General features: G+C 37.2%; 1 protein-coding gene across 1 annotated transcript in view; it reads right to left on the bottom strand.

The window, feature by feature from the left end:
• QRFPR (pyroglutamylated RFamide peptide receptor) overlaps window positions 1-25,989 on the bottom strand; it is an 81,373-nt gene that overhangs the window by 51,793 nt on the left and 3,591 nt on the right. Inside the window, exon 2 of the mRNA XM_019927878.2 lies at window positions 17,462-17,555. Coding sequence (XP_019783437.1) covers window positions 17,462-17,555 — 94 coding nt within the window. The remainder of the gene's footprint in view (window positions 1-17,461; window positions 17,556-25,989) is intronic.

Raw genomic sequence — 25,989 nt, 5'->3', positions numbered from 1 at the left:
GCCAAATATCTGGCTTTAAAAAAAAAAAGACTTATTTTGCTTAAACATACTAGGCTAGAGTCTATGTGTTCTGCATCTGGTAACTGAATCCCAACTGATACAGGATGACAGCGCAATAAATCAGATTAATAATAGGAAATGTGAGTAATTTAAAAAAATTTTTCTTGAGGAAGAATTGTGGCTCATTTCCAGAAAATTTAGAATAAAATCAACAACGATGTGCTTTTATGTTTTAGTGGATTCCTGCCTAGCACTGGGAAACTGAAGAAAATATAACTGTATTTAGTTCTAGAGGTGTATGTAGTAGAATAGACAGTGGAATATTACTGAGAATTTACAGAAATAAAAAGAATCATAAGAGAATACCATAAAAAGGGTATGCCCCAACATTAGCTAACTTGGTCAGAATTAACAAATTCCTAGAAAGACACAAAACTACTGAAACTGATTTAAGAAGAAATAGAAAAACGGAATAGACCTAATATAAGTGAACAGATTGAATTAATAATCAAAGAAAAGTCCAGGCCCAGATGGCTTCATTGGTGAGTTCTACTAAACGTTTAAAGAGAAATTAACATATTTGCAAATGCTCCTCAAAACAAAACAAAACAAAAACATAAGAGGAGGCACAACTTCCCAATGCATTCATGAGGCCAGTATTACCCTGATACCAAAAGCAGACAAAGACATCACAGGAAAAGAAAATTACAGACCAATATCTCTTATGAATGCATATGCAAAAATCTTCAACAAAACACTAGCAAACTAAATTCAGCAGCATATAAGGATTATTTAATTATGGTAAGTGAGATGTATTCCAGGAACGCAAGATTAATTCAGCACATGAAAATCATTCAATGTAAAACCTCATATTATTTGAATAAAGGACAAAAACCACATGAACATGTCAATAGATGTTACAGGAATAGAAGGGGACTTATCTAACCTGATAAAGGACATTAATGTAAAACCTACAATTAATATCATACTTTATGGTGAAATACTGAAAGCTTTCCCCCCAAATCAGGAACAAGACAAGCCGTCCATTCTTATTACTTCTATTCAACATTGTTCTAGAGGTTCTAGCCAAGACAATTAGACAAGAAAAAGAAAAGTCATCTAGATGGGAAATGAAAAAGTAAAACTACTTCTATTTACAGAAAACACAATCTTATACATAATACGTCCTAGGAATCCACAAAAAATATTTTGAGCTAATAATTCAACAAGATAGCAGGGTGCAAGATCAATATACAAAAATCAGTTGAATTTCTGTACAACAGCCATGATCAATTAGAAAAAAAATTTTTTTAAAATTTCATTTATAGTCACATCAAAAAGGATAAAATATTTAAGAATAAATTTTGTAAAAAAAGTACAAGAATAGTACACTGAAAACTATATAACGAAATAAATTAAGGAAGATATTAAATAAATAGAAAGGCATCCTGCGCTCATGAACCTGAAAGACTATTGTTAAGATGGCAATACTACCCAAGTTGATGTACATATTCAATGCAATCTTCATCAAAATTCCAATTACATTTTTTACAGACATTGACAAACAATCTAAAATTTATATGGAAATGTAAGGGACCCAGAATAGCCAAAATAATCTTGAAAAGAAAGAACAAAGTAGGAGTGTTCATGCTTTCAGATATCAAAACATATTACAAAGCTACATTAATCAAGACAGTGTGGTATGGGCATTAAAATTAACACATATATCAATGGAAGAAAATTGTGGGTCAAGAAATAAACCTAAACATCCTGGTCAGTTGATTATTGGTCAATGTGCTTAATCCATTCAATGGGGGGAAGAATCATGTTTTCAATAAAAGGCACTGAGACAACTGTGCAATTCCTTGCACAATTCCTTGCACAATTTCTTCATGTGCAATCCATATGCAAATGAAGGAATTTGGACTCATACCTCAAAATGGATTGAAGATCTAAATGTAGGAGCTAAAACTCTAAAACTCTTGGAAGAAAACTTAGATGTAATTCTGTTACATTGGATTAGGTGATTTTTTTTTTAATATTATCACATAAAACACAAAGTAACCCAAGAAAATACAGATTAATTTGACTTCATCAAATGAAAAAAGACTTTTGTCTATCAAAGGACTCTATCAAGAAAGAGAAAAGATAACCTCAAAATGAGTTGAAGATTTGTAAATCATAAATCTGTTAAGGAGCTATATCCAGAATATATAATGAATTACTTCAGCTTAAAAATAAGAAGATAAATAATCTAAGTAAAATATGGACAAAAGATTTGAATAGACGTTTCTCTAAAGGAGATATACAAGTTGACAAAAAGCATATGAAAAGATGCACAATATCATTAGTCATCAGTGAAATGTAAATCAAAAGTACAAGGAAATACCACTTCATACTCACTAGGGTGTTTATCATTAAAACAAATTAGAAAGTAACATGTACTGGTGAAATTATAGAGAAATTACAACTCTTGAACATTGTTGGTGGGAGTGTAAAATGGTTCAGTTACTGTAGAAAATATCAATAGTTTGGCAGTTCTTCAAAATGTTAAATGTAAAGTTACTTTATGACCCAGCAATTCCATCCTATGTATATATATCCAAGAGAATTGAAAATATATGTTCAAACAGAAACTTATATAGGGATGTTCATAGCAGCATCATTCATAATAGAAGAAAACCCGAATGTCCATCAACAGATGAATTGAAAAACAAGATGTGGTATATCCAGTCAATGGAATATTGTTTATCCATAAAAAGGGATGAACTAACATGTGACAACATGATGATACTTATAAACATTATACTATGTGAAAGAAACCAGACACAAAGGCCACATATTGTACGGCTTCATTTTTATGAAATGTCCAGAAAAGGCAAACCTATAGAGACAGAATATAGATTAGAGGTTTCCAGAGGCTGGAAGAAGGTCACAGTGGAGAATGACTGCTAATAAGTACAGTATTTTTAACTCAGGGCCATGAAAATATTCTGAAATTAGTTTGTGGCAATAATTGCATAACTTTGTGAATATATTGGAAACTACTAAATTTCATACTTTTAAGTGGTAAATTTTATGGTATGTGAAATACATTGCAATAAAAAAAAAAATCCAGGTCTCCTTTAAAAGCAAAGGCAAAACTTTTTGCTAAGCATTAAGAAAAATAGTTTTTCCTTACTGAAACGGAGTTTTCTCCATTAGTCCTGTAAAGGAGATTAATGTCTGCAAGAGATTTACACATTTTCAAGTTTACAAGGAGTCATATTCATTATTTATTATCTCAGCATAGTAGTCCTTTCTTCTGAGGAAGTGAGAGCTAAATCTGCAGTATGTCCCAAGGTGCTGAACAGTCCAGCACCCTGTACGTCGAGAGGGAGGAGTTCTTTATATAAACACTAGAGGTCGCTGTACACTTGTAGAAATGATAAACTTCATCAAACCACTAGACTGCTAAGATTTTGGTGTTTTTTAAAAAAATTTATTTATTTAATTTATTTATTTTTGGCTGTGTTGGCTCTTTGTTGCTGCGCGCGGTCTTTCTCTGGTTGCTGTGAGCCGGGCTACTCTTCGTTGAGGTGCTCAGGCTTTTCATTGCAGTGGCTTCTCTTGTTGTGGAGCACGGGCTCTAGGGGCACTGGCTTCAGTAGTTGTGGCTTGTGGGCTCTAGAGAACAGGCTCAGTAGTTGTGGCGCACGGGCCTAGCTGCTTCGCAGCATGTGGCACCTTCCCGGACCAGGGCTCGAACCCGCGTCCCCTGCACTGGCAGGCGGATTCTTAACCACTGTGCCACCAGGGAAGCCCCTAAGATTTTGTTTTTAATGGCCATTCAGTGTAGATTATAAAATAAACCATACGGCCCATGAGTATCATAGCAGTAAATTGTGTTTTTAAATTTCTATTAATCAATATGATCAGAAAGTAAAGCTTTTAGGTAAAAATAAAAATATATCAATAATAATAATTTTAAATAAATAACATACTCTCATTTCCAAAGGATTTTCATACATATCATCTCACTTTTTTTTTTTTTTTTTTTTTTTTTTTTTTTTGCGGTACGCGAGCCTCTCACTGTTGTGGCCTCTCCTGTTGCGGAGCACAGGCTCCGGACGCGCAGGCCCAGCGGCCATGGCTCACGGGCCCAGCCGCTCCGCGGCATGTGGGATCCTCCCGGACCGGGGCACGAACTCGCGTCCCCTGCATCGGCAGGTGGACTCTCAACCACTGCGCCACTAGGGAAGCCCCTCATCTCACATTTTTTAGCATCATCCTTGGGTGGGAGGAAGCAAGGATGGATATTATCATGCTTCCTGGTACACATGAGGAAAGCAGGGGCCTTGGGAGTAAGGAGACTTATCCACATCACGTGGCTGGTGAGGAGTGGCAGAGAGAGGAGAGTGCCACAGCCATTCCTACTGCGTCATATTGACATGCAGAAGAAAATATAACGATTTTTAAAATTCCGAGTAACTATTTATAACAGTGACTTCCTCTTTGATTTGGGAACTGGTAATCACCCTTTCTTCCTGCCATACGTAAAATCTCAAAAGTTTAAAATCAGTCCATGTGTTAAATGTGAATTACAAATGACACTTTGACCAAATTACCCAGGAATTCTGAGATCTCTGGCAATGGTCTCTTCCAGCACAACTAATTAAAAAATATATATATATTTTTAATACAGCAGGTTCTTATTAGTTATCTATTTTATGCATATTTGTGTATATATATCAAACTAAAAATATTTTAAACAGAGGTGAATATTCCATTAATCAGACCTGGCAATTTTTGACATTTCTTTTCCATGAATAGTTTGAAGCACTGAGCCATCCCCCACTCTTTTCTTTATCCAAAGTTCATAGCCGATCTTACTGTACAGGATAAGCATCACCATAAGAGGCAGGAGGAAGAGGATGACAAGGATGAAGGTAGTATAGATTTTCTGGTGCCCAGGGCTGGTCCACTCTTCCAAGCAGCAGATGTGTTCTTTTTCATATAAGAAGTTATACTTAATCTTTAAAATAAACACAATTCAGTTAGAAGAGCCAGAGGCAGCATCAAAAGAACACAAAGCAGGGCTTCCCTGGTGGCGCAGTGGTTGAGAGTCCGCCTGCCGATGCAGGGGACACGGGTTCATGCTTTCCATGAGGATCCCACATGCGGCGGAGCAGCTGGGCCCGTGAGCCATGGCTGCTGAGCCTGCACGTCTGGAGCCTGTGCTCCGCAACAGGAGAGGCCACAACAGTGAGAGGCCCGCGTACCACACACACAAAAAAAAGAACAAAAAGCAGCCAAATACTACTGTAATGCAGCATTTTTCAGATCCTTACATATTTACCGTGGGTACATATTTCAAATGAGAGACAATTTTGATTGTTCTTTTGTTGGGAGGTGTGGGGTTTTTTCCACTCCACTGCTTAAATTCTTAAGAGGTTCATATTTCCTTTTTTATTTTAAATGGAATTGAGGTCCATAGCCTGTTCACTTTTTTTTATCTTTCTCATCTTTTGACACGATAGTCGTTAAGTTTTTAGTTGGGTGAAAGAAAGAACACTACAATGACCAAAGTATGTATGAAAAGAATACTTTGTACTAGCATGCCAGCTAATTTACTGTTACATTATTTTGCTCCCTCAGTTGTTGAAGAGACCAATTCTGACATGGCATCAGACTTCTTCCAATTGAATTCGTATTGCAAGTCTGTATTTTGTTACTGCTATTTCAGATTGTAATGATCAGGTTGCTTGCAAAGCTTTCAGAGAGGCAAGTGGTAGCTTGTAGATTCTGAGATGAATGAGAAACTGGGATTCAAACTATTGCCAATGTATGAATATTCAGACCAAATTATAAGCCTTTGAGCTGTATATTTTACAGAAAGGCAATTTCTGTTTATTAATACTATTTCTAACAGACTGGTCTCATGGGTTCAAAAAATTAATAATAACAGTATTAATACAGAAACTAACACAGCATTGTAAAGCAATTATACTCCAATCAAGATGTTTAAAAAATATCAATAGTAATAGAAAATGCTAATAAGGGACAAACCAAACATTTAAAGCATATTCAAAAGTCACATATCTGGATAATAGGAATTAAAGTTAGAGAATTTATGGAAACTGTTGTAGTTTGAGTCACTCTGGAGCTTTCCAGGTGAAGAATACTTAGGTCTTAAGACATATTTCTGCCTCCATTCCCAGAGGATTTTCACCAATCTTCAAAGTCAATTAAATGGGGGAAACAAGCTTTCTGGTATAGTTATCAAAAGTATGAAAATTCAAGTTCTGATCTAGGTGTAATTTTTCAAATACAACTAAGAATGAAAACACTTACTGAACAATAATTTCAAGATCCACGCTCTCTGAGAAGAGGATATTATGGTGAAACTCATTCTGACTCCATGTAGGCAGAGCCCACCGGGCCAACAACCATGGGGGCCACGTATTGACACATTCTAAAGCACAAGGCGAGACTGACAGTCTCTGAACAGGTGCACGTTCCCCTGGGGACAAGCAAAGACCTTCTGAGGGCACGCTCAGGTGGTTTCATGGGAACCAATCTCAGATCTTCTATTTCCAAACACATACTTCTCTAAAACTCCACTGCCAAAGAGAAGGCCTGGGGTTGAAGTGTCATGCTGAGTGTACATTCTCAGTTCCTCTTTCATAATCACCCTTCCTTCAATTTTCACAAGTCATATCTCTCACCCAACCCCAATCTCACTATGGGCCCACCAAAGCAAGACGTGGTTCAAACCATTTGATGTCAGTGAAGCCACCTTGATCGAGGCACCATAAATCCATGACGGGGCTTTGTGCCTCTCCCTGTATTTCTATTCAGGGGAAAACTTGGCATTGGAAAAAAGGTGTTTTGACAGGTGATGACATGTTATGAATTCCCATTTTCTGTACAGTGAAGGGGCAGAAGTAATGGGGCAACTTTAACCTAACCACCTCATTGCTTCCATTCCCTGAAAGTTGTCAAATACATCACTCCGGAGAGAGAGCCAGTGAGAGCAAAGCAAAGAGAACATTAGTGGAAATGGTGAAGTTAGTGGTGCTTCATTTCATCCAACTGAGGGATGAAGGCTTTTTGTATGCTCGCACTCTCGCTAATAGGACTTAGGAATGAGAAGGTGGCCGTGGGAAAGCATGTTAATACGTTTATTTGATTTGCAAAATGAAAGCAAATCTGATTTGGCTGATCTGTGACAGAGAGGACCAGCTTTGCCAATTAGATTTTATGCATTTTCTACAAATGAAATGATTTATATATTTAAAATATATAAATTTTATATATTTATATATAAAATTATTTATATATATGATAACATAATTTTATTTAAAAAATGGACACATCTCCTTGTGTTCTATGGGTCAGAAATGGACCCCACGTGGGAACTGGGTTGGGTCATTTATAAAAGGGCCTCATTGGTGTGGGTTTCCTGCTGGAGATAAGGGCAGCCTCAGAGAAAGGAGCTGGTCACGTCCAGTTGTGTGTGGAAGCTGAAAGGTCTTCACTAGCAGCTGACTAAAGGGAGTAGCCGTTGGAAGCCTCAGGGTTGTTATTTGTGAGAAACCCATGAAGTAAAGAATCAGTCGTGGGAAACGGTCATATGCAGAATAAGGGGATAGTATCCCCTCTGCATACTGTAGGATTCTAGGCCTAAAGATGGCTCAAACTGGGGGAAGGAAGACGTTTTAAATTGATTGAGGGTATGGACTTTTGTGATTGTGACACTGGACTAGACATTTTGATAAGGGAACTAACTCTATTCAGTGACCCGTCACTGTTCTTATGACTGAAAGTGACCAGAGGAATTTTATTCTCTGAATGACCGCAAGAGTTACAGGGCCCGCTCAAGGCTTCATCCACCACATTTCATCAGAGGACTGGAAAGACTGCATTTTTGTAGGTGGCAAGGGATAGAATAGAACTGCCTTCTGCTCTTACCTGTGGAGTCCAGCTCATTCAATATACCAGTTGCATCAAACGTCAAGCCACTTTTTAAATGTACCCTTGCCTGAGGGCTCATTTCATACCCTTGCCAGTGGATACTGAGTGCCCAGTAAAGTTTCACATTTGCTTATGTCAATTTAAAAGGTACAAAAGACACGTAGTTTCAAAAATTATCTTAGAGGGTATGTGAGCAACCCCCTAGTGTCCTTAATGACTACTGTCCACGCTAGATCTTCCAGGCAGGACGCATTCAAGTACACCCCAATGGAGAGACCGGGTCACCAAAAATGGTGCAGTGCTTCCTTCACTGTGAATTACCAGAAGCCTGGGCCCATCTGACAAAGATGTTGGGGAAGCAGAGAGGTTGGAACATCCTTTTACATGTTCCAGTTCAGATTTCAATTTGTCAATGAATAGGCAGGCAGGTGAGAAACGGCTTACGAAGGAGAATCAACCAATAAGTAGATAAGAGGTTACAAATTTTTCATGTGTCTTAAAAATAAAAGAAAAGTCTAGAGCGAGCATTGAACTCTTAAAACATAACAAGACACTGAAGAACACTAGGAAAGCCATGTTCTGCTGGCAGGAAAATGTAGAATGTGTCCCTGGTACATTTTATTTTAAACATTAAAGTCTTAACGATGTAAGATCTGGATAAAGCAGAGGAAAAAATCTTAAAGCAAATTATTTTATTCCACTTGAGAAACCTCCAGTGAAATAACTGAGATCATACAAATTTGCTGTAACACTCTTGCAGGAAGGAAAATGATTATAATTAAGAGGGGAGGGAAGACATTTCAATTGTGTGATTGATTACCAATCCCAGCCCCGAATCTACCTCAAGTCGTTGCACATGCCACATGGGGGAGCCTATGATGACTGCCACCAGCCAGACCATATGTGCAAAAACGTTAAAATCATCAGAATACAACTCGGCAAAGCCAAATACATCTGTGCTTAATTCTCTAACCATAAAGACTCCTTATGTTCAATGCACCCCATCACCTGTGCCCTGGAGCAGTGCAATCGTTTCCTCATACATTCTCACCTCCACTCCTTCACTACCCTCAAAATTGCTGCTGGAATAGTCTTCCTGAAATACATTTTAAATGTTAAAATGTGCCTAAAAGCTAAAGCCCAAGTGCCTTAAAATGGTCCCCGTGGTTCTCTGCACTCTCACTTGCCTGTCTGTCTTTGACATTTCTGCCCGTGTTCTTCATGCCTGAGTCCTCTGCTGAGGAATTTACAGAGTTGCTTTCGGTTCCCATTTCCCAGAATACATTGTGCTGCTCCACGCCTGGATGCTGTCACCCTGGATTGGCACCCTATCCCCACTATCGAACTGTGGACCCATTTTCTAGGACTTGACTCAGAAGTCATCTTCTTTTGGAAACCTTTGAAGGCCACCACCATTTTCAGATAGAACTGACCACTGTTGTCTCCATGTGCCCTCCAGAGTAGCACCTTTGTTGCCCTTCCTGGTTTCTTCTCAACTTCCTCTGAGCAAGGACAATGCCATTTATTTTTTTGTGTTTGTTTCCCCAGATAAAATTCCCAGGGAAATTCCTGGCCCTCAGTAGCTGTCGATCAAGCACCTACTGCTTCTTTGTTGAATGGATGAATAACTTAAGCATGGTATAGAGAACCTTCTACAGCATCTTAAAATTGAAAGCACATTTATCTTAAGCATAATTATGGGAGCATTATTTTATTGTTTACAAAACAAACACTTGTAACATCAGAAACCAGGGTGCTCTTTCCAGATTTCCTGTCTTCCATGAGTTTGTTGAGAGGATTACTTTAATGATGCATCCCTGAGCAAGGAACAAAAGAGAATCTCAATGGATTAGGGAAAGGCCAGAACCAAGAGCCCCAACATGGATTTTGAAGAAAATTTCCCAGCTCAAGCACTGCTTGTTCTTTCTATTTTGAGTGGAAGCATTAAGAAAACACTGTATTAAAAAAGAACAGGGCTTCCCTGGTGGCGCAGTGGTTGAGAGTCCGCCTGCCGATGCAGGGGACATGGGTTTGTGCCCCGGTCTGGGAAGATCCCACATGCCGTGGAGCAGCTGGGCCAGTGAGCCATGGCCGCTGAGCCTGCGCGTCCAGAGCCTGTGCTCCGCAACGGGAGAGGCCACAGCAGTGAGAGGCCTGTGTACCTCAAAAAATAAATAAATAAATAAAATAAATAAAAAGAACAAAATAATGCCATTTGCAGCAGCATGGATGGACCTAGAGATTGTCATACTGAGTGAAGTAAGTCAGAGACAGACAAATATCATATATCACTTATATGTGGTATCTAAAAAAAAGGGTACAGATGAACTTATCTACAAAACAGAAATAGAGTTACAGATGTAGAAAACAAACTTATGGTAACCACGGGGTAAGAGGGGGAGAGATATATACAATGGAATATTACTCAGCCATATAAAAGAACAAAATAATGCCATTTGTGGCAACATGGATGGACCTAGAGATTGTCATACGGAGTGAAGTAAGTCAGACAGAGAAAGACAGATATATGATATCACTTATACACAGAATCTAAAAAAATGGTACAAATGGACTTATTTAACAGAAATAGAGTCACAGATATAGAAAACAAACTTATGGTTACCACAGGGAAAGGCTGGGGGACGGATAAATTGGGAGATTGGGACTGACATATACACGCTACTATATATCAGATAGATAACTAATAAGAACCTACTGTATAGCACAGGGAACTCTACTCAGTACTCTGTAATGACCTATATGGGAAAAGGATCTAAAAAAGAGTGGATATATGTATATGTATAACTGATTTACTTTGCTGTACACCTGAAACTAACACAACATTGTAAATCAACTATACTCCAATAAAAATTAAAACAAAGAAAAGAAAAGAAAACACTGTACTGCCGTGGGTTTCAAGGAACTGAGACTCAGTCCCAAATTGGGGTTTATGATAAAGATACAAATGAACTGACACCACCTATAGAAAGTCATTATGAATCAATAATTCAAGATAGTACTATGGCTCACAAATCAATGTCTCTGTCTCTGTCCCTCTCTCTCTCTCTCTCTTCATCGCTATACACATCTATTCTCTTCTAGTCCAATCGTTATTTTATTGTATTATCTCATATCCAATCATTTTTCCAATCTTTAGTAGAAATTCTGGAGGAATTGAGTCCAGTTGGCTTAGCTCATTGCCAGAAGGAACCTTAACTCCTGCAGAGTGGAGGGACAGGGAGAAGATTCTTACAGTTTCCAAGTGCCAAGAAGAAGACTCAATAGAGAGACTGCAAGAGGAAACTGACAGCAAAGAAGATGAGCCATTTTTCTCCAGAATTCTTATTAGACTTAGGGAAGGAGATGGAAGCTGCCCAGCTGGCTCTGAGAGGAGGCATGTCCATTTGGGCTGCTATAACAATGTGCCGTGGATGGGGTGACTTATAAACAACAGAGATTTATTTCTCACGGTTCTGGGAGTTGGAAGCCCGAGATCAGAGTGCCAGCATGGTTTGGTGAGGACCCTCTTCCGGGTTGCAGACTTCTCACTGTATTCTCACTTGGCAGAAAGGGCGAGAGAGTGCTCTGTGGCATCTCTTTTACAAGAAGACAAATCCCATTCATGAAGGCTATACCCTCCTGACCTCTCATTTTTTCTTTCTCTTTATCAATTGAAAATTTTATGAGATAATTATAGATTCACATGCAGTTGTAAGAAATAATACAGAAAGATCCCTTGTATACTTTGCCCAGTTTCCCCCAATGGTAACATTTTGTAAAACTACAGTAAACTATCACAACCAAGATATTGACGTTAATACAATCCACTGATTTTATTCAGGTTTTCCAACTTTACCTGTACTCATCTCAGTGTGCGTGTGTTCTATAGATTTTATTAATAGGTTCAAGTACCTGCCATCACAGCCAAGATACTGAACACTTCCAACACCACAAAAGCCCCTCCTGTTGCCCTTTTATAACCACACTCATATGCCCCTCCCACCTCTGCCCCTCCCTGCCCCTAACCACTGGCAACCACTAGTCTGTTTTCCATTTCTAAAATTTTCTCATTTCAAAAATGGCATATAAATTGAGCAATATACTAAATAATCTTTTGGGATAGGCTCTTTTCTTTTTTTTAAATTAATTAATTTATTTTTGGCTGCATTGGGTCTTCATTGCTGGGTGCGGGCTTTCTCTAGTTGCGGCGAGCAGGGGCTACTCTTCATGTGGTGCGCAGGCTTCTCATTACAGTGGCTTCCCTGGTGGTGCAGTGGTTAAGAATCTGCCTGCCATTGCAGGGGACACGGACTCCATCCCTGATCTGGGAAGATCCCACATGCCATGGAGCAACTAAGCCCATGCTCCACAACTACTGAGCCCATGTGCCACAGCTACTGAAGCCCGTGCGCCTACAGCCTGGCTCTTTTCTTTTAGCAGAGTCCCCTGGACATGCATCCAAGTTGTTGCATTTATCAAGTTTGTTCCTTTGTATTTCTGACTAATACTCCACAGAATATATGTACCACAGTTTGGTTAATCATTCATCCACTGAAGACCATCTGGGGTATTCCAGTTTTTGACTATTACCGAAAAAGCAGTTATGAATATTCACATATAGGTTTGGGTGTGAACACAACGTTTAATTTTTCTGGGATAAATACGCAAGAATGGAATCCCCTGGCTGCATGGTAATTGCATATTTAGTTTTATAAGAAATTGCCACATTATTTTCCAGAACGGCTGTGTCATTTGATATTCCTGCTGGCAATGTATAAGTGATCCAGTTTCTCCACATCCTTGCCAACATTGTGTTGTCACTATTTTTTCTTTTAGCCATTCTGATAGATGTGTATTGATATCATGGTTTCAGTTTTCATTTTCCTGATTTCTAACAATGCTGAACATCTTTTCATGTGTTCGTTTGCCATCTGTATATCGCTTTGATGAAATTTCTCGTCATGTGATTTGTCCATTTTCTAATTGGACTGTTTGTCTTTGCGCTGCTGAGTTTTGAGAGTTTATATATTCTATTGATAGATACTAGTTTTTTGTCAGATATATACTTTGTACATATTTTCTCCTTGTCCGTAGCTGGTCTTTTCATCTCTCCACATGGGCTTTAACAGAGCAAGTGTTTAATTTTGATGAGGTCCAAATTATCAATTTTTCCTTTTATGCATTGAGCTTTTGGTGTCAGTTAAGGACTCTAAGAATTCTGTGCTCAGCCCTGATAATTTTCTATGTTTTTTCCCCAAAGTTGCATAGCTTTACATTTACTTTTAAGTCTACAATCCAGTTTGAATAAATTTTTGTATAAAGGGTGAGATTTAAGTTTTTGTTTGTTTTGTTTGCTTATTTTCACCTATAAATGTCAATTGCTCCAGCACTATTTGTGGAACAGGCAATCCTTCCTCCATTGAATCACACCTTTGTCAAAAATCCTTTGAGCATATTGTGCAGATCTATTTCTAAATTCTCTATTCTGCTTCATTCATCTGTGTTTATCCCTCTGCCAATACCACACTGTTTTGATTACTTTATCTACATAGAAGCTTTGATATCAGGCAGAGGAATTCCTCCCACTTCTTCTTTGTCAAGATTATTTTAGCTATTTTAGGCCCTGTGCCTATTAAAAAGTTTTGAATAAGCTTGTCTATGTCTTCAAAAATCCTTGCTGGGATTTTGATAGGAATTACATTAAACCTATTGATCAATTTTGGGAGAACAGACATCTTTAATATATTGAGAGTTCCAATCCATTAACACAGTATGTCTCACCATTTCTTTATGTATTCTTTGATTTTCTTCATCTGCATTTTGTAATTTTCAACGCACAGAACTGAAAACTATGTTTTGTTTACTGTATACCTAAGTATTTCACTTTCTTTGGAGTAATTATAAGTAGTATGGTATTTTTCATTTCATTTTCTGCACGTTACTTGTTAATATAAAAATACCACTGAGTTTTGTGTGTTGATCTTATATACTTTGACTTTGCTGAATTCACTTATTCTAGGAGATTTTGTAGATTCTTGGGATTTTCTATGTAGAAAATAATGTCTTCTGCAAATAGAGGTAGTTTTCTTTTTCCTTTCCAACCTTTATATCTTTTATTTCTTTTCTTTGCCTCCTTGCAGTGGCTTGAACTTCAAGCACTATGCTACATAAGAGTGGTGAGAGCAGACATCCATGCTCTGTTCCCAATTTGAGAAAAAAAGCACTGTCTTTCACCATTAAATATGATGTTAGCTGTAGGTTTTTGTACATGCTCTTTATAAAGCTGAGAAAGTTTCTCTCTATTACTAACTTGCTGAGAACTTTTATCATGAATGGATGTTGGATTTTGTCACATGTTATTTGTGTGTCAATTGCTATGATATGAGTTTTCTTCTTTAGCTTGTTGCTCTGGTGGATTACATTGATTTTTTTTTTTTTTTTTTTTTTTTTTGCAGTACGCGAGCCTCTCACTGTTGGGGCCTCTCCCGTTGCGGAGCACAGGCTCCAGACGCGCAGGCTCAGCGACCATGGCTCACGGGCCCAGCCGCTCCACGGCATGTGGGATCTTCCGGGACTGGGGCACGAACCCGTGTCCCCTGCATCGGCAGGCGGACTCTCAACCACTGCGCCACCAGGGAAGCCTTTACATTGATATCTGAATATGGAGCCAGACTTACATACCTAGGATAAATCCCACTTGATCATGTGTGTAATCCTTTTTATACATTGTTGGATTCTGTCTGCTAATACACTGAGAATTTTTATGTCTAAGTTTGCAGTTGAGAGACATTGGTTTGCAGTTTTCTTTTTATTGTACTGTCTTTGTCTACTTTGTCAGAGTAAAAATGGCCTCATGAAGTGGTTTAGGAAGTGTTCCCTTCTCTTCTATTTTCTGGAAGAGTTTGTGTAAAAGTAGTGTTAATTCTTCTTTAAGTGTTTGGCAGCACTCTCCAGTGAAACCATCTGGCTAGGAGATGTTTTGGGGGGGGCAGCTTTTCAGTTACAAATTTAATTTGTCTCTTCCTTTTAAAAATGTCTTTTTAATCAAAGAATTATGAGCAAATCATTCAGAATCGGAAGGGCTACGATAAAAAAAGAATGGGTCTCTGCCCACCCCCTCTCACCTGCTGTCCTACTCCCCGACATCTATTTGTGTTTAGTTCTTCTGCCAGGTACCGTCACATTGCTAAACAGGTTGCTTTATATTCTTGATATCCTGATTTTAGATGGTCTATATTGACTTTCTTCTCGGATAGATAGGCTTTTAGTTCATTTTTATTACCTCCCACCTCTGCTTCTCCCCACATCTTTTAGTTTTCTTATAGTTATAACAATTTCTTCAATTGAAAAGCTTTAGAGAAGTGTGTTACTAAATTCTTGCACGTGGTTTCCTCTATCTTTGACTCATAAAGTAATATACTTAACACCCTTTTCCTTGGTCTATCAGCTTCCAACAGTTTATCTTGTCCCTCACTTTGTAAGATGATGATACCTCACCTCCTCATGTCACCTCCTTCCTCCTTTTCTTCCTCTCTTCTTCCTTCCAACTTCTTTCAGCTATACCTTTATATTTACTTTATCAAGACTGATAGCTTTGCATTCTGTTCCATTGCCATGTTAAGTCTTCTGTACTTGGCCTACATTTTAATTATAAAAGATTAAAACTATAAGCAGCATTTTCATTATTATGACTACTTAAACATTATAACTACAAAACCAATATACATGTTCCAAATACATTTCTCTTTCTCTGAATTTATAGTAATGATCCTTGTGAATTTACTCATTGCTCTAAAGTGTGCCATATTTTAATGTGCTTTGTATCCGGGCCATGACCTTTTGTAGAGTATTTTCATTTATTTAATTTTTCCTGGAGTTTTAATTTGCATTTCTTTTGTTCCAGTTTGAAGAAGAAACAGGTACCTTCTTCAACACAGTATAGCAGTTTAGAGTATAAGCTCTGGAATTAGACTGCCTGGGTTTGGATCTTGGGTTAACCACTAGTTAATAGTGTGACCTAGAGACAATTACCTTACTTCACTGTGTCTTGGGTTTTCTTATCTATAAAATGTAGATGATGAAACAATACTTGTCTCATAAGACTCTTGGAGGATTAAATGAAATCATAAATGCCATGTGTTTAGGACAGAGCCTGGCACTATGTGAAAGTGCATTCATGAGTGTTAGCTACATTTATTGCTGCCGTAATCATCATCATCATCATTATTTTTACTATTACATCTCAACTTTTCACATAACATATACACAACTTGGAATCAATTCTAGTATTTGTTCTTTTAAGACTTTCTTCTGGAAGACTACTGACTTCTAAGTTTGATGACTGTGTTTATTTATTTATTTAAAGATTGTTCTATAGCCATGTTCTTGAAATTCATTTAGAATGGATTCCTTCTCCACTGTTCCTTTTATTTCATGGCTTCTTATTTCTTGTATTTCACCCTTGTTTTGCATGAATCTTTTTCAAGTAAGTTCTTCAAATTAATGAGTTTAAAGTAAGCTCCTTAAGTTCTTGCTTATCTGAAAGTGGCTATAATTTGACTTTAAATTCAACATTATCTTCCTTTGGAATCTTGAAGATCTTGCCTTGTTGACCTCTAGCATCCACTTTTGGTGCTAACACATCTATACCGTCCGACTGATTTTTGCTGTCTTATGAGTATCCTGGTTTACTATTTGGAAGCTTTTATTGATCTCTTTGTAATTGTACTTCTGAAATGTTATGGGGATATGAGTTGAAGCCTAGGCCATTTTTTATTCTTTTGCTCTTTGTGTGCCTTTTGAATTTGGAGACCTCTGACTCTCTTATCTCTGTGTTTTATCTCTGTGTTTTGTGCATTTTTTTGGTGGAACTCTTATTAATCAGATTTTGGAATTCCTGGCTGTATCCCTCATGTTTCTATCTTTTGTTTATACATATTTTTTGCTTTATAAATTCTCTTTGTCTTTTTTGGTCCACATTACAGAGATCTTCTTCTCTTTATCTTCTAGCTGTTATAATTTATATATAAGTTCAGCAATCATATTTTCACTTTTAAGAACTTTTTCTTATTCTCAAATATTCCTTTTCAGAGATGCTTACTCTTGATTTATGAAGTCAATATCTTCTTAAATGAAGACATCTCCCACTTACCATTAGTAACTCATTCATGAAAATGAGACATTCTGTGTGAAAATGTGCACTAGTAGCCTATTCCCCGTTATTTAAAATGCCAAATCAAACTCCCAACAGAATTCCTGAAGTGTAACTAAAATATAGTTAAGTCATCATTTAGTATGTGAAATGTTTAAAATATTGCTCCCAATTTCCAGAACAATTAGAATGGTTTTTATCAAATGGTTTGTGTGCATGTTGCTCTGTATGCAGCATTTTCATGGTGCATCATGAATATTTTTTTCCAACAAGGCATAGCAAACCAGCACACAGAAATTAATAAATATGTTAGAAAATTTCAAATATAATTTGCAACAAAAACAGGACAATTACCTTGGATGACCTGATACCCATGAAGAAAGGAACAGACTGGAAACTTGAAGAAAGTTGAAAGGCGAGGAGGGCTGAATGTAATCATTGTCACTGGCTGTGGAAAGTGATATCATGAATAAGTTGGGTTGCAAAGGTGCAATTTCAGGCAAACTATAAAACTCAGAAGCTTTCAGTTTTGTTTTTTTTTTAATCACTTTTGTGCTCAGGTAGGGACTCCTGAATGAATCTTCAAGGGATGTAGTTGACTCTTTAGGATGAAACACTACAGAATAAAGCTTTACTAACTCTCCTGTAGTATGTTTATAGAAGTATTTGCATGGTGATATAAGAGATATCTGGCAGTAATATCTCCACCAAGTTCAAAGATAATGATTATCATTGTATCAGCAGAGCCCACAAATAATTTTCAGCAAGCAATGTCTAGTGGTTTAATTGAATACCTTCTGGTTATCACTGTGATTAACTTTTTCAGACTGATATCCTGAACAACTTTAGTACTTGCTAATTTCTCATCAGGCATTTAAATAATTCTTCAACATCTTTTTCATTGACCTCTTTGCAAAGCTACTCTTCTTTTCAAGAATAACAATTGCAAAGAATGGTTCAGTCACAAAGAATGTGTAAAATGATGTGATGCTTCTCTTAGTGTCAGCAACATTCAGTACACACATCCCATTGTGAACACTAGGCGTGCTTTTCAAAATATCTATTTGTGATTTTGATGTTCTACCAAATGTATTTGGAATATAGCTGGATAATTTTTATTTATAGATAAATCATTTGGTTTAAAATGTTTTCTTAAGTTTTGGGACATACATTTTTCTTATGTAAAATCATCTTAAAAAGTGTTGTATTGAATGATACATTTATTGTAGAAGTTTGAGACTAAAAGCCAATAGGAATTCCACTATGAAAATATCAAATGAGGAGACATTCTTCAGAATATGTCCATAGATATGAAAATACCACTTAGAATTTTTTCTAAAGAAATCTATAAATCACCCATTTATGCTAGTTTCATTTATCTGTTTGTTTGTATTCCCTTTTATTCTGCAAACTTTCTTCAACTGCCTAACAATCCTTGATTGCCTTTACATATTTAAGAATGGGGCAACGTGAAAGACTTCTGGTTTCTCTGTGTACATAGGCTGGAGCTGTCCTCAGAAAGATTTTGATTTAGGATGAGTGGCCCTCCACAAGGGGCCATACAAATTGCGAGACCCTGAGGTTTTTCTTTGTGGAGCCAAGCTGATACTAACTGTAGTTCTGCTCAGAGTGCTTCCTTCAACTACTTTACAAGAAGAACCTTCTGGGTGCATATTTGTGTCAGAAAACAAGTTCACCAAAGTAAAATTATGTCTCTTCTGGTATTTCTCTTCCTATTTTCATTACTCTAATAGCTACAAATACCATTTTAGAAAAGTAACTGAATTGTTTTTTTACTTTCCACTAATGGCAATAATTAGACTTTCAAATAATAGAGTAAAATAAGCCCAGGTTAAACATTAGGGTAATAAAGCAGAAACAAGGTGGTTTCATTGTGCTAAAAATCTTAAAATAACTCACTGTCAAATAATATAGGAGGGATTTTTCTTTCTTTTCTTTTTTTTTTTTTTGTATACAAGGAAAGAAATGGAGAAGGTCAGGTTAGCCATTAGGAAAAAATTCTCGAATGTGAAAGTTATCAGGCAACAAAATGCATTATAAAGTGTTCTTCCCCAGAAATGCTTAATAAAAATTTTTAAATATTCATGTAATTTATGTACTCAGTTGCTCACCAAACATAAAATAACCTCAAATTAGTGTAAACTAATGCCAAAAATAGCGGGATGGCTAAATAAAATATATGTCAATGTAATGTAAATTATTAAATCATCTTTCAATGGACGTTTTAAAATGAAAACTAACGGAAACAAGCAGTAAACAAGTGATATATACATGTACACACACATGCACTCAAACACTAAAGGGTTTCTATTTTGCTAAAAATATATTCAGGAGAAAACTAACTACTAAATGTTACTAATTTTAGTAACACACTAAAATTCTCATCATAATTACCTCTGGATTTGGAATACATAATTTTTATTTTCTTTGTATTTGTTTGTTCTATATATTAGTTAGATGTTTTGGACTGCAAATAAAAGAAAATTCAGCTCAACTGGCTGAAACAATAAGGGAAATGTTCTATTTCATATAAAAGTGATTCCAGAGGTAGAGCAATAATGGGGCAGTAAATTCTACAGCTGAATGATTTCAGCATGGATTGGCATTCTCTCCTTTGGATTACTTCATCCTCCTCAGCATGCTTTTGTTCTTAGGATTCGAAAGGAAAATATACACTTTTCTCAGTCCCTTTATGAAAGTGAGGAAAACCTCAGACTCTATGGCCAAAATGGGCTGCATGCCCATTTTAAAACTCATCGCCAAGGAGAATGAAATTTAAAATATTGACCTACATTAATGAAATCCAACTCCTAGAGCTAAGAAGTATCCTAACCTCCCCTGAAGAACATGCCCACCCAATACGTTAACACACCAGGTTTCTGTCTGGAAGGAATAACATCCAACAAGACCTAATTAAACAGAGTCATTCTATGTGTAAGAGGTGATTGTATTAGTTCTCTACTGCTGCTCTAACAAATTACTACAATCTTAGTGGTTCAAAAGAACACACATTTACATCTTATAGTTCTGGAAGTCAGGTGTTTAAAATGGGCCTGCAGAGCTGCATTCCTTCTGAAGGCTCTAGAGAAGAATCTGTTTCCTGGCCTTTTCCAGTTTCCAGAGACTGCCTGCCTTCCTTAGCTCAAGGCCCTGCGTCACTCTGACTTCTGGCACGGTTGCCACATCTCCATCTCTGCTCCTGACACTCCTGACTCCCTTTGTAAGTACCCTTGCGATTAATAGGGTCCAGCTAGATAATACAGGATGGTCTCCCCATCTCTAGATCCTTAACTTAGTCACATCAGCAAAATCTCTTTTGCCATGTAAAGCAACATAGTCAGAGGTTGTAAGGATTAGGTTATGGACATCTTTGAGGGACCACTGTTCTGTCTTATCACATAGGATTAACATGACAATATTGCACAGTGACTTATCATTAAAATGTCAATTATCTCCAAAACAGCAGATAAATTGAATACAATATCAATCAAAATTCCAGGGGGACAAACTTATTTTTAAATGCTTATGGAAAACTAAAGGTCCATACATAACTAAATCAACTCTGAAAGAGAAGGTCAAAGAAATGGGGGACTTTCCCAATGCAATATTTAGATATGCTAAAAAGCCTTTGCAATAAACACTATAGCACTGGTGTGGACTTAGACAACTAAGCAATGTTTCAAAATAGACAGAAAAGAAGATGGGAAATGGATTTATAATTAAAATGGCACCACAAATCAAGGGAGAAATTATAAGTTGTTTATAGGAAGTGTAAAAAAGACTAGCTCTCTACATGGAGAAAAATAAACCAATCTGCCTATCTTGTATCACATACAAAGGTGGACTCTAAATACATAAATTATCTGTTAAAAATAAAAGCATTAGATAAACACAGCAACATGGAAAGATGTTGGAAACAGCACTGAGCAAAGTAACAATGCATATTTATGCAACATATGTAAGAAGAATACAAACAAATTTAAAGGTACATATCAAACACATTATTGTAGCCACCTTTTCAGGGGGAGATGAATTATAGCAGGGAATGGGGATTTAAGGGAAAAAAAGAATATAAACATAATAAAACAAGAGAAGGTTATTGTCCAGAATGATAATAATATCATATTATTAACTCAACACTATGAACCTGAGATCCCAAAAGAGAGCACAAAAGCAAGAATGAGAGAGAGTTGTAGGATGGAAGGTGAAAGAGAGAGAAATTTACAAACAGTTTTTACAAGGTGGAGAAGGTGAAATGGGAATTTTTGTTTGCTTGTTTCAAGCTATAACTAAAACTTTAGGCCAGTCATATCTGAAGATGGAAGCAGTAACCATCAGTTACAATTCTCAGCAGTTACTCCTAGGTGGATATTCAGACACCCTTCCCAACAACAGAAATGTGTACACTGGGAATTCCAAGCCCTAGAAAGCACCGGTTCTCAAACCTGGCTACATGTTGTAATAAGTTGAGGATCTTTAAAAGAAATTGATTCCTAGATCTCACTCTGAGAGATTCTGAATTGTGGGGAGTGAGTGGGGCCTTAGGGTTTTAAAAAGTACCCAGGTAATTTTAATATGCAGCAACGTTTGAGAACCACTGGGTGAGAGAATGGATTTGAGAGTGAGCCTTCTCTTCAGGGTCTACTTTCTAACATTGCTTCCAACTGTGGGGGCTTGGGGAGGGCTTAGGAGGATATCTTAGTCTATCACACTAATTTTTCATGCTATAGTCTGTCTTCTCATTCATTCGTTTGTTCATTCGCTCACCTATGGATCATATACTACTGAAGGCTCTGACTACAGACCGAGACAAAACATAAACACTCCCAGCTGTTCTTCACGGAAGGAGAGCAGGAGTTAAACAATATCCCACAAATAAATGTATAATTACAAAGCAGTATTCCAAGAAATTCTGTTTGAATGCATACAAGGATAAAGTTTAAAAAAACAAAAGTAAAATGCTGGATTAAAGTTGGTTGAGAAAATGACAATATACATTAAAGCAATGGTGGTGAGTAATACCTAGAATATTGATGATTGATTATCTTGTACATTACAAGGGATACAAGCAGTGGTGTGCTAATAAATGTTAACAACCAGCTCCCCAGGTTAAAAAAAAAGTTTCTGATCATTAATTATTTGCTAATTTCCCTGGTATAAATATGGTCACCATGGCCAATCCCAAACTACCAAAAGGATATCAATAAGTGTGGAGCCTGGAATAGATGTATACACAGTTGGTTATCATGAGTTGGTACAAATTAGCTCTAGCACACCATTGGATACCTAATTATGTTCAAAAAAATGATAGCTAAAAAGAATGCCAATCTATATATGTTTTATGACTTCTTTTATTTTTTGGTTTTGTTTTCTTCTTCTCTGTTCTTTCTCTCTGTGTATCTAAAACACTATTCCTGAACAGACTAGTTGTAAAAGAAAGTTTGTGTTTTAGATATGACTTCTTATGATAGTTAATTTTTTTCTTCTTTTTTCCAGTTGTATTGAGATATAATTGACATACAACCTTGTATTAGTTTAAGGTATAAAATATGACTTGATACAAGTATATATTACAAAATGATTACCACAATAAATGTAGTTAACATCCCATCACCCCACATGGACCTACTGTATAGCACAGGGAACACTACTCAATACTCTGTGATAGCTAATTTTATGTGTCAACTTGTATTGATAATGGGGTGCCCAGATGTCTGGTTAAACATTACTTCTGGTTGTGTCTGTAAGGGTGTTTCCAGAGGAGATTAGTATTTGAATGCGTGAACTGAGTAAAGCAGATGGCCCTTCCCAGTGTGGGTGGGCATCACCTAATCTGTTGAGAGCCCAAATAGAACAAAAGGGTGGAGGAAGGTGGGAATTTGTTCTCTGCCTGACTGCTTTGAGCTGAGAAACTGATCTTCTTCAGTCCTTGAGGCCCCTAGTTTTCAGGCCTTCAGACTCAGACTGGAATCTACAACGTTGGTTCTTTGACTCTCAGGCTTTTGAACGACCACTGCCACCTGCTTTCTGGGGTCTCCAGTTTGCAGACAACAGATTGTGGGACTTCTCAGCCTCCATAATTGTGTAAGCCAATTCTTCACAGCACATCATACATATACACACATACTATTGGTTCTTTTTCCCGGGAGAACTCTGACTAATAAATATGCTTATCTTTTTTTTTTTTTTTTTGCGGTACGCAGGCCTCTCACTGTTGTGGCCTCTCCCGTTGCGGAGCACAGGCTCCGGACGCGCAGGCTCAGCGGCCATGGCTCACGGGCCCAGCCGCTCCGCGGCATGTGGGATCTTCCCGGACCGGGGCATGAACCCGTGTCCCCTGCATCGGCAGGCGGACTCTCAACCACTGCGCCACCAGGGAAGCCCCAAATATGCTTATCTTTCATCTCTTCCCCTGAGCTGCTCTCATTGACTTCTGTGGTTCTGCAACATCATGAAAGTCTATCTCTGCTCTCCTCTGTTCTCTCTTTTCTTTTGTCCCTGTTTATGCCTTATACCTGCCAGAAGTGTCCTTTGTCCTGACTGAGCCACAATGATGATAATGTTCAAAGTTAAAAGACTAACTTCCAATCTAGAACACTTTTTACCATTTACTGTGTTACAATCAGCATTAACTTCATAAATTCATAAAATCTGCTTGGCAGCAACACCATAAAATATGTATTGTTATGACCTCCATCTGTAGAAAGAGATGAGAAATAAAGCAACTTACCCAAGGTTGTTCCTATATCCCATAAAATGATGGCTCCAGAGTCTATGCTCTCAGCCACTGTGAAAAACAGTCCCCAAACCACAGGTTTTCCATAATTAGGGTGGAGAAGAGGCCTTACAAAATAAGTAAGTATTTAGGGTATTCAATGGTTTGGAAGCATCAATCCTATTTCTTTTAACTTACGTTTCTACTTGCCAAATTAGTATAATTCTATTCTCTACCTGTCTCTATATTATGACTTGGAAGACAGCTGATTATCACTGTTTTCCTTCTTTTCTACATCTCATCTCTTTATCTTTCACATTTCCCTGCTTCCTTCCCACCCTGTTTTTCTGAACACCACTTTGCAAATCTTGTCGGGATAACATTTTTCTAAAATTTATTTGAGTAGTGGGTCTCCTACAATTTTGTAATCTCTACACTTAACACAGTTCGAGGATTAAAATATATTATTCTGAGAGACTACAGCATATATTTTTCAAGAACAGCTCTGATTTTACTGCAGTAATAAAAATAGTCAGAGGGCTAGGTGGCCCTAGGCAAAAATCATGTGTATAGCTGTTCTTCCACTCGCCATGACTTGCATCTTTTTGTATAATCTCGTCTAAACAGTCTGCCTTTGTCACAGTCTCATCCACACCCACACATTCCAAGATGAATAAAAACTTCTGCTTTATTAGCAACCAGCCACAGGTAAATCAATTTTTTAATTATCTGTGTTCCTTAAAATTGCATCATCAATTCCACCACTTTAGTAATCGAATTCAGAGAGTTGGCTGTAACAAAGTACTGCCACAGGGTAGCAATGGAACATAACCATGGCTGATGAATTCTGATGGGTTTAATTTGCTTATGGTCAACCATACTTGCTCTAACTTGACTCCCTTTATACTAGTGGTTTTAACCATGATCCACAATAGGAAATACCTTTACATTACACACACACACACACACACACACACACACACACACACACACACGTAATTTAAAGATATTTCTTATTGCATGTGGAGATACATATATATACACACACAACCAAACTTTTACTATGTAAATGCTCTCTGAAATTCTCTATTCTAATATATATCATTTTTTTAAAAATTGCTAATCCTGACTCACCCAATGACTCATGACTAATTAATAGGTTGCAACTCCTAGTTTGAAATTCGTTGCTTCAGATTAGTGATGCATCTGCTTCAGAATAAAATTCAAACTCCTTAACATAGCACTAGAAGGCTCTTCATGATTTCTCTTCTTTTCTCTCCAGCTTCATCTCTCACCACTTCCCCTTTGAATGCTAAACTCCAGGCCTACAGAACTACTCACATTCTCCAGGAAAACTGCTGTCTTTCCTCAAAATCTTTACACGACATACATTGTGTACTATTCACCCTTGTATTTGAGTTCAGCATAACGACTAGCATATATTAGTCATTCAATAAATAGTTGAATCAGTAAAGGAATGAATAAATAAACAAATGAAAAATATTATATCAAAGTCTATGCAAAGAATGTACTTTGTCAATAACATCCCATAGATTTCACTCTGAAAATGCAGGTATAGGCTACAGAAGGGAGAAAAAACACCCAATAACCTAGAGATTTATTAAGGAAAATTGTAATTTCTGGAAACCGGAGTAAACAGCTTCATAATAGCTTATTTACTTTGAGGAAATTTTTACCCATTTAATTTGGTTCAGCTGGATTTTGGTCATCAACAAATCAGGCAGACAAGTAAAGTTGATTGTGTATTAAATTCCACACCCTCCTTGGTATAATTATGACTTGGAAAAATAAGCTCTAATGGGAAAAGTCCTAGTTATTGTAGTAACGGCCTCTATGGTATAACAGACAATCAGAGAGAAATATTTAGCCTGTCTATTTGCTAACGAAAAGTGCTCAGTGGTGGCCTATTACCATTGGTCAAAATAACCTGTCCCCAAAGTGGAACACAGCAATGGTGTATTAGAGACCAATGAATCTCAACCTTCCTTGTGAATTTGGACCACATAGGGAATTTTGTTAAAATGCAGATTCTGATTCAATAGGTCTGGAATGGGGACTGAGACTGCATTTCTAACAAGGTTCCAGGTGATGCTCATGCTGTGGGCCCACGGCCTAGACTCTAAAT

The sequence above is a fragment of the Tursiops truncatus genome, chromosome 5 (genome assembly GCF_011762595.2).
Source record: "Tursiops truncatus isolate mTurTru1 chromosome 5, mTurTru1.mat.Y, whole genome shotgun sequence".
Lineage (NCBI taxonomy): Eukaryota > Metazoa > Chordata > Mammalia > Artiodactyla > Delphinidae > Tursiops > Tursiops truncatus.
The sequence above is the reverse complement of the archived record's forward strand: the minus strand, read 5'-3'. Positions and strand labels throughout refer to the sequence as shown.